Raw genomic sequence first — 15,265 nt, forward strand, 5'->3', positions numbered from 1 at the left:
ATATTTCACTAGGAGCTGGTTAGTGTGCTAGAATTGGCCATCCTGAAGGAGGCTACACCCATTTATGCCACCCATGGGATATTGGCTCTACCCATTCTGTAGAGTAATAAGAGAAAATACTTATAAATTACTGGCTATATTTCAGAATATTCTTTCACCTTTTTTCCTTAAGTGTGGGGTCAGGCAAAGATGTGTAATTTGTTAAAATAAATAAAGGAGCACTAAAACTCAAAGCCATATTGGATACTTGGTACTTCTATCAAAAAGCAAAAGAGAAAGTCCTGAGTCATTACCAGTTTATTTCTAAGGACTCGGGGAGGAATAAAATTCAGGTTAATTAGAGGTATGATTTATTGACTCAAGTTCTTGGAATTTAACTAGCCTTTAAGTTAGAGATACTTTATTTGATTAAAAAACGAGTTACAGCCAGACCCCACAGTCTTAAAAATACTGGCAAACACAATTCAATAATACATGAAAAAGATTGCAACCATGACCAAGTGGGATTCATCCCAAAAGGTTAATTCAGTATAGAAAAACTAATCAATGTCATGAACCAGAGAAATGGAATTTAAAAAGGGTGTCTAGGTGACTCAGTTAAATGTCCAACTCTTGATCTCAACTTAGATCTTGGTCTCAGGATTGTGAGTTCAAGCCCTGCATTGGGCTCCATGTGAGACAAGGCGAGATGTGGTGTGCACTTAAGAAAAAAGAAAAAAGAGAATAAACCACATGATCACCTCAGTACGTGCAGAAAAAGCATTTGACACCCTTTCATGATAAAAACACTCAACAAAGAATAGAAAGGAACCCGAATAGCCAAAATAATCTTGAGAAAGAGGAAAGCTGGAGGACCCACACTTCTTAATTTTCAAGTTTACTATAAAGTGGTAGTAATCAAGACTGTGGTACTGACATAAGGCTAGACATACAGATCAGTGTAATAGAATCGAGAGTCCAGAAATAAACCCTCACATTTCCACAGAAATGATTTGTAACAGTAAAATCAAAACAGTTCCCAATGGTGAAAGAAGAATCTTTTCAACAAATGGTGCTAGGACAATTGAATTTTCTTTCTTTCTCTTTCTCTCTCTCTCTCTTTTTTTTAAGATTAATTAATTTTAGAAAGAGTATAAGCAGGGAGGGTAGTGCAGAGAGAGATGGAAAGGGGCAGACTCCCTGTTGAGTAAGGAGCCCAACGTGGGGCTCAGTCCCACAACCCTGAGATCATGGCCTGAGCTGAAATCAAGAGATTCAACCTAGTGAGCTACCCAGGTTTCCCAAGGACAATTGATTTTTCAAAGCATAAAAATGCATTTGGAAAAAACGTGACTGGATTCTTTCTTCCTACCATTGTGGCATCTATACAGGTTAACTCAGAATGAATCAAATACTTTTTTTTTTTTCTTTTTTAAGATTTTTTATTTATTCAGAGAGAGAGGGAGAGAGGCAGAGACACAGGCAGAGGGAGAAGCAGGCTCCATGCAGGTAGCCCAACCTGGGACTCGATCCCGGGTCTCCAGGATCAGGCCCTGGGCTGCAGGAGACACTAACCTGCTGTGCCACCGGGGCTGCCCCTGGATCAAATACTTAAATGTAAGAGCTGAAATACAGGGACGCCTGGGTGGCTCAGTGGTTGAGCACTTGCCTTCTGCCTTCAGCTCAGGGCGTGATCCTGGAGTGCCAGGATCAAGTCCCACATCATGCTCCCTGCATGGAGCCTGCTTCTCCCTCTGCCTGTGTCTCTGTCCCCCCTCCCACCCCCCGTTTCTCATGAATAAAATAATCTTAAAAAAAAAAAAGCTGAAATACAAAATTCTAACAAGATAAGGAATTAGGTAATGGTTTCTTAAAATGACCAAAAGCAAAATCAAAAAACAGATTGGACTTTATTAAAATTAAAGACTTTTCTGGATCAAAAAGATACCATCAAGAAAGTCAAAAGAATACCCACAGACAGGGATCCCTGGGTGGCGCAGCGGTTTGGCGCCTGCCTTTGGCCCAGGGCGCGATCCTGGAGACCCTGGATCGAATCCCACATCGGGCTCCCGGTGCATGGAGCCTGCTTCTCCTTCCGCCTGTGTCTCTGCGTCTCTCTCTCTCTCTGTGACTATCATAAATAAAAATAAAAAAAAAAATTAAAAAAATTAAAAAAAAAAATACCCACAGATGATAGAAAATATTTGTAAGTTAAACATTTTATGAAGGATTTGAATTCAGGATATATAACTTTTATGATTCAATAAGACAATAATCCATTAAAAATCGCCAAAGGAAAAAAAAAAAAATCGCCAAAGACTTGAATAGGCATTTCTTCAATGAAGATATACAAAACAAATGTCTGATGAGCACATGAAGAAGAAATACTCAACTCTAATTGTTAACAGGAAAGTACAGCTGAAAATCACAGTGAGACCCTACTTCATATCCATGAGGAAGGCATAAAAAGGTAGACAATAGTATTTTCAAAAATTTGGAGAAATTGGAAATCTTAAATGTTGCGGGTAGGAATGTTAAGATAGTGCAACCACTTTGGAAAACAGTCTGGCAGTTCCCCAAACCGTCACACACAGAGTTACCATTTAATCCAGTAATTGCACACATTGGTGTTTCCCCAAGAAATGAAAACACAAAACTTTGTACACAAATGATTATAGCATAGCCAAAATATAGAAATATCTCAAATGTCCATTAGTGATGAACAGATAAGCAAATGTGGTATATTCATATAGTGGAATATTATTCAGCCATAAATGGAACAATAAATGTTACAACATGGATGGACATTTTATTTATTTTTTAATTTAATTTAATTTTTTAAATTTATTCATGAGAGACACACACAGAGAGAGAGAGGCAGAGACATAGGCAGAGGGAAGCAGGCTCCATGCAGGGAGCCCGATGTGGGACTTGATCCCAGGTCTCTAGGATCAGGCCCTGGGCCGAAGGCGACATTAAACCGCTGAGCCACCCGGGCTTCCCTGGATGGACATTTTAAACATGCTGAGTTTAAATAAGTTTAGCTTACAAAGGACCACATTTTGTAAGATTCCATTCATACAAAATTGGACAAATCTGTGCAAATGAAAAGTAGATTAGTGATTGGTTGCCTACAAATAGTGACTACTACTGGGTCTGGAGTTTCTTTTTGGAGTGATGAAAACGTTCTAAATCTAGAGAGTAGGGATAATTGCACAAGTCTGAACATACAAAAAAAGAAAACTAGGGAACTGTAAATGGATAAATTTCATGGTATGTGATTTTTACTTCAGTAAAGCTGTTTTTATTTCTATTATTATTTTAAAAAATATTTATTTTTTTATAAGAAACAGAGAGAGGCAGAGACATAGGCAGAGGAAGAGTCTTGCAAGGAGCCTTATGCAGGACTCAATCCCAGGACCTGGGGATCATGACCTGAGCCAAAGGCAAGACACTAAACCACTGAGCCACCTAGGTGCCCAGTAAAGCTGTTTAAAAACATGATGTTTGGGGCACCTGGGTAGAGGCTCAGTTAGTTAAGCATCTGGCTCTTGGTTTTGTCTCAGATCATGATCTCGGGTACATCAGTTTGAGCCCCACATTAGGCTTCCTGCTCAGCAGGGAGTCTGCTTGAGATTGTCTCTCCCTCCCTCTGCTCCTCTCCATCTACTTTACCCCCTATGTGGGCTTGCTCTGTCTGTCTCTCAAATGAATATATCTTGAAAAACAACCCCAATACTATGTTGAGTTCTCATTTCAGCAGTAATAGTCTATTAGTGCAGTATTTTTCTTTTGTTAACTAATGCATAAATAAAATACATTCTTTTTTTTTTTTTTAATGGATCATCCAGCTCTAATCCAGCTTTTTTTTTTTTTTTAATTTTTATTTATTTATAACAGTCACACAGAGAGAGAGAGAGGCAGAGACACAGGCAGAGGGGGAAGCAGGCTCCATGCACCGGGAGCCCGACGTGGGATTCGATCCCGGGTCTCCAGGATCGCGCCCTGGGCCAAAGGCAGGCGCCAAACCGCTGCGCCACCCAGGGATCCCATAAAATACATTCTTAAATATTTTCTTATTTGAAATGAGTGTAGTTGCTCATCTCAAATTAAGGTGACTTTTGAACTTTATACTCCTGCCTCTGTCCAGATTGGTTATTTCCTCCGATTGTTTTCAGTTACTTGCTTCAAAGTACATTCCCCAGCTCAGTATTGATTAGTTCTTTTGGTCTAACTCTCTGAAAATGAAGCATTCTGTCATTTTTTTTTTTTTTATAAAGGTGAGGGGCTTTCTTATTCTTATCCCCTTGACTTTTTTTTTTAACATTTATTTATTCATGAGAGACAGAGAGAGAGAGAGAGAGAGAGAGAGAGAAGTAGAGACAGAGGCAGAGGGGAAGCAGGCTCCATGCAGGGAGCTTGATGCTGGGACTCGATCCTGGCACTCCAGGATCATGTCCTGGGCTGAAGGTGGCACTAAACCACTGAGCCACCCGGGCTGCCCCATATTTTGTTTTTAGTGCTGCAACTCTGCTATTTCGTAGAGCACAAGAGTTAGTATAAAGTCTTACTAGCTGTCCAGGATCTCAGAACTCATTGGGCTTATAGATGTAGATTCTAATTAATGGTCCTGTTAGTCAGGATCTGTAATATCTTGGGCAAGTTTTTAACTGCCCTGAGGTATGTATCTGTTTCTTTGTTTTTTGAAAATGGCCCTCATTAGGGTTGTTGTGAAGAAAAGAACTCCTTGTGTTTAGTATAATATCAAATAAACTTTTTAAAAATGGCAACTATTATTATTATTATTATTTTTTTTTTTTTTAAATTTTTATTTATTTATGATAGTCAAAGAGAGAGAGAGAGGCAGAGACACAGGCAGAGGGAGAAGCAGGCTCCATGCACCGGGAGCCCGATGTGGGATTCGATCCCGGGTCTCCAGGATCGCGCCCTGGGCCAAAGGCAGGTGCCAAACCGCTGTGCCACCCAGGGATCCCCAATGGCAACTATTATTAACCTAAGACTTAAAACTGATTGTTGTAGGATATCTTTTAATGTACATTACCTTTTGCAGGGTTTATTTGGGGTAACCCAAGCTTCACAACCTGGAGGTCTTTTTGGGACAGCTACAAATACCAGCACTGGGACAGCATTTGGAACAGGAACAGGTCTCTTTGGGCAGCCCAACACTGGATTTGGTGCTGTTGGTTCGGTAAGTTTTTACAGTTGACTCTAATTTGAAGATATGTATACATTTGTTAAAGGAATTTCTAAGAAAGATTTAACTAGCAAGTATTTTTTACTGGATACATAATATGACTTGATACTGGAAATAACTAAAAGCTCTTCGGTGCAAAAAAGAATAACGAGGTAACTTTAGTCAGTTAATTTTCAAGTAGTAAGTTCTTTTTTAAACTTCTTTGCCTCGGTACTAATAAACAGTTTATTTCTGATGGCACAGTATCATTCTAGTTGTTTAAATTATTGAGTGTAAATTGAAGTGCTATCATTCTTAAAATCAGGTAAATTTTACTTCCCTGTATCTAACCTCTGTTTGGGGTGAAAAGTCAATGTGATACTTGAGAATTAAATTTTTGAAGTTGCTAAAATTGTTGGTGATCTCATGGTTTTCATGTAGTTGGAGGCTTAACTGAATTGTGTTCCTTGTTAAGTCATTTAAGTAAACTACTATTTACGAGTGCACCTGACTTAAAAATATCGGTAAATTCTGTATTGCCACTTACTTAACTATATGAGAATCAGTATGAAACAGCCAATCTGTATTATGTACCCATTTAAAAAAAGCTTTGGAAAAAAATTAAAAAAAAGCTTTGACACATGTTGTAGATAATGTAAAGGAAAGAAAAATTCCAAAACGTGATTTTCATGGAAATTGAAATCTGTTATTTCCTAACTTCTTTGGGCAGCTAATTAAGGTGAGAAATTGAGAAAATTAAATAATGCTTCAAAAAGTTTTTAGTAACCACTTTATTAAGATATAATCCATATGTCATACAATTCACCCTTTTAAAGTTTATAATTCAGTGGTTTTTAGTATACCAACAGATTGGAACTATCACCATACTCCATTTTAGAACATACTCATCACTTTAATAAAAAGAAACCTTATACTCAGTAGTAGTCCCTTCTCATTTCCCCTTAATTACTTCAAGCCTGCTGTCTAGATTTATCTATTCTGGTCATTTCATAAACATTGAATATATAGACTTTTGTGACTGATTTCTTTTACTTAGCATTAATGTTTTTGAAGATTCTTCCATGGTCTAACATGCTTAAATTTTTTATTGTGACTGTTTCTTTTTTTTTTAATTTTTTTTAAAATTTTATTTATTTATGATAGTCACACAGATAGAGAGAGAGAGGCAGAGACACAGGCAGAGGGAGAAGCAGGCTTCACGCACCGGGAGCCCGATGTGGGATTCTATCCCGGGTCTCCAGGATCGCGCCCTGGGCCAAAGACAGGCGCTAAAACGCTGCGCCACCCAGGGATCCCTATTGTGACTGTTTCTATTTGCAGATTGAATATGATACATTCTGTTATCAGGTCAAAAAATAGTTGATTACTGTATTGTTTTCTTTGACCTACTGAAATACTGTGTTTCCTGAAGGGTTGTCATTGATTTTACAGATTTTATAGAGCATGCTCTAAAAAGTGAATCTTATTCAGATTAGTATACTTTTCTGATAATCTTTATTCATCCTATTTCTACTTTTTTCATAAAAGTTATGACATCTTCTCTTGCTTACCTCACATCCAACTCAGTATACCTGAGGTAGCCTCTATTTGCTGTGTGGATGTATCTTTTTACTACTTAAAATTTTTCTGTATTTTGTTCTTTTTAGACCCTGTTTGGCAATAACAAGCTTACTACATTTGGAACCAGCACAACCAGTGCTCCTTCATTTGGTACAACCAGTGGCGGGCTCTTTGGTAACAAACCAACCCTGACTTTAGGAACCAATACAAACACTTCCAATTTTGGTACATATAAAAAGCAGGTTTGGCTCTCTTAAAGTTACACTGACTATACCACACATCATTCTCCTGATTCATATGATTGGGAATATTTAAAAATTCTCAGGTAAGCTGTGGCTAGATATGAGGTACCAGAGGGGGAAAGGTTTAAAATCATGGACTTGGGTTGACATACCTAGAAGAGATGTAAATTGCCTTACCTCATTATTAGTCTCTTAACTCCTTGCTTTGGATAAAATGGGCCATTCAACACATGCAGTAGTACCTTGTAGAAAGTTGCTTTTCTAACAGAGATTAATTTTTTCTTGGATTACCTCACCAGTAGTTGAGAAACCATATGAAACACATTCAGTTGAGATAACACATTCTCTTAGGCCAGGTTTCAAACAGGGAAGTAGTGCACAAATGAGATTTGATGAATTTTTAAAAAAATATTTTATTTATTCATAAGAGACATAGAGGCAGCAACATAGGCAGAGGGAGAAGCAGGCTCCTCATGGGGAGCCCGATGTGAGTCTCAATCCCAGGACTCAGATCATGACCTGAGCCTAAAGCAAACACTCAACCATTGAGCCACCCAGGCGTCCCGAGATTTGATGACTTTTTAATGTTTTTTGTTGTTTTTGTTTTGATTATTTTTGCTTTTAGAGATTTCATTTTGGGGGGGATTTGATGATTCTTACTGAAAATTGAAGCTTTCTTTCAGCTATAAAAGTATATTTTATGTTCATTTAAAAATATGAAAAATACAGTTAAGATTGAATGATAATTTTAAAAATAACCCTAAACTACTATTTAGAGAAATGTTGGAATCATTAAACTTGCTTAATAGAAACATTTGTCTTCTGTAACTACCTAATTAAGTTCTAAATCAACTTTTAAACAAATTAACATAATTTGTGTTATAAGTCAGATAAGGAAGTTCATTTCATGACCGAGGGAAATAGTGGTTTAAGTATCTGTTAGGATTTTATGTGCCAGATACATCATCAGACACTGGGAATATTTATTGAGAGATGAATGAAAAGACATGGTTGTTGGAGTGCCCGGCTGACTCAATTGGAAGAGCATGTGACTCCTGATCTCAGGGTTGTGAATTTGAGCCTCCCTTTGGATGGAGGGATTACTTTAAAAAAAAAAAAAAAAGACATGGTTATTTGCTATAGGTCAGCAGTTATATAATTTTTTGGTGTTTTTGAGAAGTCTTACAGTGTATGGGAAAAGGGACTGCATTAAACATGAATTATTACAGAAATATATGTGAAAAATAGGTAACAATTGTTAATTTTTTGTGTTTAATTTGCTTCTTAAAAGATAATTTACTTTAGAGAGAGTTCATGCTTGAGTGTAGGGTGGGGGAGGGGCTACGGGAAAGGTAGAGAGAATCCTAAGTGGATTCTGCTGAGCATCCCCAAGATCATGACCTGAACTGAAACCAAGATTCGGACATTTAACTAATTGCACCCCCGGGTGCCCCTTTAGTTTGATTTTTTTTTTTTTACCTCTTGTGTTGGTCACTTACTCCTAGTAATGATTGTCATTTCACCTATAATTCTTTTTTATTATACTCTGTGAAAGAGTGGTTTTGAGGCAGCGGGCTTGGTTAACATGTGTACTTATTTCTTATTTTATAAAATTAAGACGGGAAAGATACTTAAGGGCTAAACCAGTGTTTTTCAGTCTTTTTTCATCACTACCACTCCTTCCTCCAAAAGCTTTGTAAACCATTTTTTTCTTAATAATCTTCTCACCCTGTGAGATTTTAATACCACATGTGTTTCTTTTATCTGTTTATATGATATGGGCTTTGAGGGCTGTAAGCCACTGTATAGCTATGATTCATTTAGCCCCTGGAGAACCACTTTTTCCTTTCTTTGAAAATGCACTTTTTTTTTCTTTTTTTTTTTTTTTTTGTAGCGTGCTTCATTGTCAGAAAAAAAATTGTTTTATCTGGGTACTTATATAAGCTAAAATTATAAAATGGGCTGGACTTACTGAAATATACTTAATGTTCTTTCATGGTTGCGGATTTCTGATTTGTTTGGAGATTTTTTGTTTTTGTCTAAATCTATACTCATGTTCAATGATTTGAAAGTGAAAGATTTCATTTTTATCTAATATGCCTTATTACCTTATGTGATGAAACTTAATCGTCCTTATTTTTTTTTTCTTTTTTAAACTCCAGTGTTGACCTAGTGCCTGGCATAGAATAGATGCTCACTAAAACTTAGTTAAATGAATTACTGAGTGAATAAATGGGGCTGTAAGAGGAAGGATTACTTCTAAGTCAGATGAAGTTTGTAGGGTGGGAACTTGGGTGAATTGAACATTCCATTACTACTCTTGAGGGATCTTGTCTGCGTAAAGCTTTCTTTGAAATTCTTGTTTTCTTGAGAAGCTGTCAACTTGGAGTTTGTGGTTGAGAGTCCTCTGTTTGGAAATAAGCCATATAACAATCTGGAAATGGAATACAGTTATACAAAGATTTAGAGCATCATTATATTATTGTTAGCCACACATTATCCATTACGGAATTTTGTTTCTGCTGCTGATTAATCCACAAAGTTAAAGGTTGGGGTACTTGCTGCTACAGTTGGTGTTGTGAGATCCTAAAGTCATTCTTTAGAGATATCAGTTCATTTTCTTAGTAAGTGATTACTCCTGGCAGGGACAAGTTTAAGATTAAGTGAATATAAGATAGTGTCTGAATTTCTAAATGAATGGAGAAAAAGAATTCTTTTAGGAGAGGAATTACAGACTGGTTGGATGTCAGCATTTGTGAGCAACAATTTAGAAAGGTTGATTCCTTAGGTATTGATGAGATGGTGATGGGCAATAAGTCAGTGGTTTTTCTGTACTATATGATTAGGTGGACAGTTAGGAGCTATTTGTTTACTTAAACATCTTTTTTTTAAAGCTAATTTTTCTGAATTGTGGTATATTTGAAATATAACATTTGTTTCAAGTGTAGGACATATTAATTTGCTATTTCTATAATATTGTGAAGTGATCACCATAGTCAGTCTAGTTAACATCTGTCATCATGCATAGTTATACTTTTTGTGATGAGAACTTTTAAGGTCTACTATTTTAGGAACTTCCAAATATGCAAGACAGTATTAACTATAGTCACCATGATACACATTACATTCCCATGACTTATTTATTTTATAACTGGAAGTTTGTACTTTTTGATTCCCTTTTACCCATTTCATCCATCCCCCATTCCTGCCTCTGGCAACCACCAATACATGTGTGGTGGTATGTGTGAGACAGGTATGGTTTTTTGTTTTACAAGATTACACATATAAATGAGATCATGCAATATTTGTCTTTCTCTGTATGGTTTATTTCAGTTATCACAATGCTTTAAAATCCATCTGTGTTGTCACAAATGGTAAAATTTCATTGTGCTTTATAGTGGAATAATACTCCATTGTATGCATGTACTACATCTTTATCTGTTTATCCACAAATGGCTACTTAGGTTATATCTTGTATTTTGACTATTATAAATAATGCTACAATGAATGTGCATATATCTTCTCGAGTTAGTTTCCCCCCCCCCCCTTTGAATAATACCCAGAAGGGGGATTGGTAATTATAGTTTTAATTTTTTGAGGACCCTCCAAACTGTTTCCACAGTGTCTACACCAGTTTACATGCTCATCAACAGTGCACCATGGGTTCCCTTTTCTCTGTGTTTTCACCAACATTTGTTATTTCTTGTCCTTTGGATAATAGCCATTTTAACAGGTGTGAGGTGATAACTCATTGTTGTTTGATTTGCATTTCCCTGATAATTAATGATGTTGAGCATCTTTGCATGTGTCTTTTAGCTATCTATATGTCTTCTTTGTAAAGAGGTCTACAAGGATCTTCTACCTATTTCTTAATTAGATTGTGTTTTTGCTGTTGGATTGTTGATTGGATATTAGCCTCTTACCAGATGTATGATTTGCAAGTATTTTCCCCCATTCAGTAGACTGCCTTTTATTTTGTTGATGGTTCCCTTTGCTGTACAGAAGGTTTTGAGTTTGATATAGTCCCAGTTGTTTATTTCTGCTTTTGTTGCCTTTGCTTTTCGCATTACATCCAAAAAATCATTGCCAGGACAGATATTAAGGAGTTTACTGCCAATGTTTTCTTCTAGGAGTTTTATACTTTGAAGTCTTACAGTTTAAGTCTAATTTTTGTGTATTGTGTATGATGGTGGTCCAGTTTCATTCCTTTGCTGTCCAGGTTTCCTGGCATCATTTTTTGGGGAGACTATTCTTTCCCATTGTATATTCTTGGCTTCTTTGTTTTAAATTAATTGAACATTAATTAATGGTCCTTAATTTTAATTTAAAAATTGTTTTGAAATAACAGAGTTGATCAACTTTTGTCAGTAAGAATCGGAGGAAATGTGTGGTATAAACAGTGTAAGTTGGGACTTATTTCCCTCGTGTGGGTTTGAGATAGTTCACGAGTATCTTATTTTCTACTGTTAATGGGGCTGGAAGATCCTTTCTGGATATATTTTAACTTGAAAAGGAAAAGAATATCTCCAAGTACATTTTTTCCTGTTTTTTTTTTTTTCCCTTTAAAAAAATTGATTGTGCTTGAGTAGCAGTACTCCCATTTTGTGGCATAGCTATTAATTAGCATAATTGAAGAAAAGATTTAATGAATGTATGAGTTAAATAGATTATGTCAGATTACATGCATTTTTAAGTGTATTAGAAACATATTTTCAAACTGTTTACATTCTTTAACTTTTCTTGATCTTTCTCATTGAGATAATAATCCAAATACTGGCATGACTGACTGAGTGTAACATTCTTAGTTGGTGATAATATCCTATATTCCAGATATTCTCTTTACTTTGTTATCTTTTGAACTTGTTTCCCTCCATGATACCCCTTAAAAAAACTTCCAGGTGTTCCAAGAACAAGGTTTGCTGGCCAATGATTGATTTTTCTTTTTTCCTCTTATCAAGAGAGATCAATGATAGGGTTGCCTGGCTGATTTAGTAGGTGGAACATGCAACTCTTTTTCTTGCATGCATTAGTTAGGGGAGGAGCCAGAGTGAGAGAATCCTCAAACAGACTCCCTATCAAGTGTGGAGCCTGATGCAGGGCCCAGTCTCACGACCTACAAGATCATGACCTGAGCCAACCATAAGAGTCTGATGCTCCACTGACAGCCAGGTACCCTTGGAGCATTTAGCTCTTGATCTCAGGGTTGTGAGTTCAAGCTGCACGTTGGGTGTAGAGATTACTTAACAAAATCTTAATTAAAAAAAGAGATTAATGATATGTTTATTGGCTGTTTGGTTGATATTTAGCTCTAAAAGAGGTGCAAAACTTTTGGACATATCTGAACAGAAGGGAAATGGCAGTAATGAATGCAGTATATAGGTATCTTTTGGGGAAACCTGTGGATTTTCCAAGGGAAATCATAGGATTTTATCATAGGATGGTAGGTCATAGTGAAGGAGGATGGTTTGTTTACCTCTATCATCTCTGATAATGAAGTAGTTCAACACAAGAAAAGTTATTTATAGATTATCTTCTCATTTTAATTATCAGCTAGTTGAGTTCTTGAGTGCTCCATGAGCTGATTGGTTATGATACCATTAAAGTTGCTCCTGTGTGATCAGCCAGCCACACATTATTGCCCGTACAGGATTCATTTGTTCAAAACCAAACCCTACTGTAGAGATTTTTATAGATAAAATCCTATTAACAAGAACCTTTAGCTTCAGTAGTCTTTGTTGATTGTCTCATATATATAGTTTAAGTAATCTCTGTACCCAGTGTGGGGCTCAAACTCACAACCCTGAGATCAAAGGCCACATGCTCTACTGATTGAGCCAGCTAGGGGCCCCAATTGTCTTATTTTTAATAAAAGTTTGAGGAAATGCATTTTTCTTCCATTAATTAAATGTAAAAAATAGGTTTGAGGCTTTGAGTATTAAAAAGGGAATGTATATGCTCAAGCACAATCACTTTGTTTTAATGGATATTATCCTGTATTGAATATTTCAAGTCTGAAACATAATTAAGTAAATAGGAAGATTTTGGGGTCTGTTTATAGGCATCAAAATTAAAAAAATTTTAAAAAGCCTACCATTTAGGATTTCTAAATACCAATAACTGGACAAGATGCAAAGCTTAGGATCGTACTGCCTTTTTAAAAATTCCCTTGTATAGGAAATGAAGAGTTGTGTTAAAAGTATAGTCCACTCATTCTTTTCTCCTTCTAGGTTTTGGCACAAATACCAGTGGGAGTAGTATTTTTGGAAGTAAACCGGGACCTGGCACTCTGGGAACTGGGCTTGGTGCAGGATTTGGAACAGGTAAGGAACTGTACCTGAGATTTAGGAAGTGGCACAACATGGCTTTCTATTTGCTAGAAGTTAAGATCACCATTAAATCATATGCCTGGAATAGGCAGCCTAGATTTTCATTTTCACAAGTGGACTAATAAAACATTCCCAGCAGTTATATTTTATCAGGTTTTATCTTAGAGGTTGTATTCTCCCTTTCTATAAAATGTTTGTCTTCTGATAGTCTAGTCTGTCTGGGATTTTTAGTTTTTAATGTGAGACTTGTCAATATGATGACATTATTTTCACTTCCCTTGTGCTACCTTTGTAACAGAGATTTGAACTGTTAGTCAAGTAAGCTTTACTACCCTAATGGTAAGAGAGAGCAGTAAGAGCATAAGTTGAAGTAATTTTAGCAAATACCCTGAGGTTTTATAAGGTCGGTGCGTACCTCTCAGTTCTTTCCACCCTGATGTAGTGTCTTCACACCTTTATCTCTGTTCCTCCTATTGATTTAATGCTTTTGAAGACACTGACCCTTTTGCCTGCCCAGCTGTTTTAAGCAGTATGAGAGTGGTAGTGGTCATAAGATGAATAATGCTTCAGCATGTAGAGTTCTAACAGGATTGTTATAGCATATAGTTTTGCCTGTTTCCCAAGTCATCTGACCATGGGTGTGTGGTCATTTAGTTGCAAACCATTTATTTCCATGGTCTCTGTTTCCCTTGTCCAGTTATCTCTTGTTTTTGCTTCTATGCTCTGATCATTTATCTGTCATTTCCTTTTTATTTTTTATTTTTTTTTAAGATTTTACTTTTAAGCAATTTCTATATCCATTATAGGGCTTGAACCCACAACCCCAAGATCAAGAGTCTCATGATTAACTGACTGAGCCAGCAGGGCGCTTCATCCTCTCCTTTTTAATAGAACCTCATTTTGTGCTCTATGAGCTATTTCCTTCCTTTTTTTTTTTTTTTTTTTTTTTTTTTTTAAGATTTTACTTATTCACGATAGAGAGAGGCACAGAGACATAGGCAGAGGGAGAAGCAGGCTCCATGCAGGGAGCCCGATGTGGGACTCAATCCCAGGACCCCAGGATCATACCCTGAGCTGGAAGGCAGATGCTTAACCACTGAGCCACCCGGGGATCCCTCTATTTTTCTTTTTAAAATAAAAGATCTAGGTGCTTTTTTAAAAAATTCAGCAATACAGAAGTTTCATGATAAGTCAACATCATTCAGCTGTGAAGTAACAGTATTGAAAGTTTGGTGTTAAAAAAAAAAAAAAATAAAAAAATAAAAAAAAAAAAAAAAAAAAAAAAAGAAAGTTTGGTGTTGTCAGACTTCTTTACATTTTATACAGTTTTTTCATTTATTACATTTTTCAAATGTGTACACACACAAAGTTGTGTGTGTGTTATATATATATATTTTTTTATTATATTCTTAAATAGAAACCATATCCTTAACCAAAGACTGAGATACATACATTAGTGGGATATAATACTTATAGAGTGGGCTGCAAACAGCATTTAAGGGAAAAAAAATTAGAATGAAAAAATCATTGTACAAAGCAAATTAAATATCATTTAATTTTTGTTTTAGTTATATATGTGTTTATGAGTCTCTAGGTATTTCATATTGTGTGCTACAGTAAAATGTTTCAATCTGAAAGCAACTGCCTTACGTGGTATTCTGTATTTCATTTTTTCACTTCCCATGACATTTTGGGCATGTATTTTTTAATTTGATCCATATATATAGGTCTAATTAATGCTTTAAAAATAACTGTTTAGTATTCCATTATGTATGCATATATGCACATAACACATAATTATATATATTATAATTCAGTTTCCCCCTATTAGTAGACATTTGAGTTATTTAATATTAATAGCAATGCAATAATGAAGATCTTTATTACATAATTTTGTATGTGTTAGTATTACTGTAAGATTGAGACTTGGGGGCAGCCCGGGT

General features: G+C 36.1%; 1 protein-coding gene across 3 annotated transcripts in view; it reads left to right on the plus strand.

Moving 5' to 3' along the window:
• The window catches only part of NUP98 (nucleoporin 98 and 96 precursor), a 121,952-nt gene that overhangs the window by 25,539 nt on the left and 81,148 nt on the right, over positions 1-15,265 (plus strand). The window contains exons 9-11 of one of the 3 annotated variants that reach the window (XM_041730007.1): positions 5,051-5,188; positions 6,841-6,979; positions 13,224-13,316. In XM_041730007.1, coding sequence (XP_041585941.1) covers positions 5,051-5,188; positions 6,841-6,979; positions 13,224-13,316 — 370 coding nt within the window. The remainder of the gene's footprint in view (positions 1-5,050; positions 5,189-6,840; positions 6,980-13,223; positions 13,317-15,265) is intronic. The other 2 variants (XM_041730009.1, XM_041730008.1) reach the window with 2 other exon arrangements.

This window comes from Vulpes lagopus, chromosome 15, assembly GCF_018345385.1.
Source record: "Vulpes lagopus strain Blue_001 chromosome 15, ASM1834538v1, whole genome shotgun sequence".
Classification (NCBI taxonomy): domain Eukaryota; kingdom Metazoa; phylum Chordata; class Mammalia; order Carnivora; family Canidae; genus Vulpes; species Vulpes lagopus.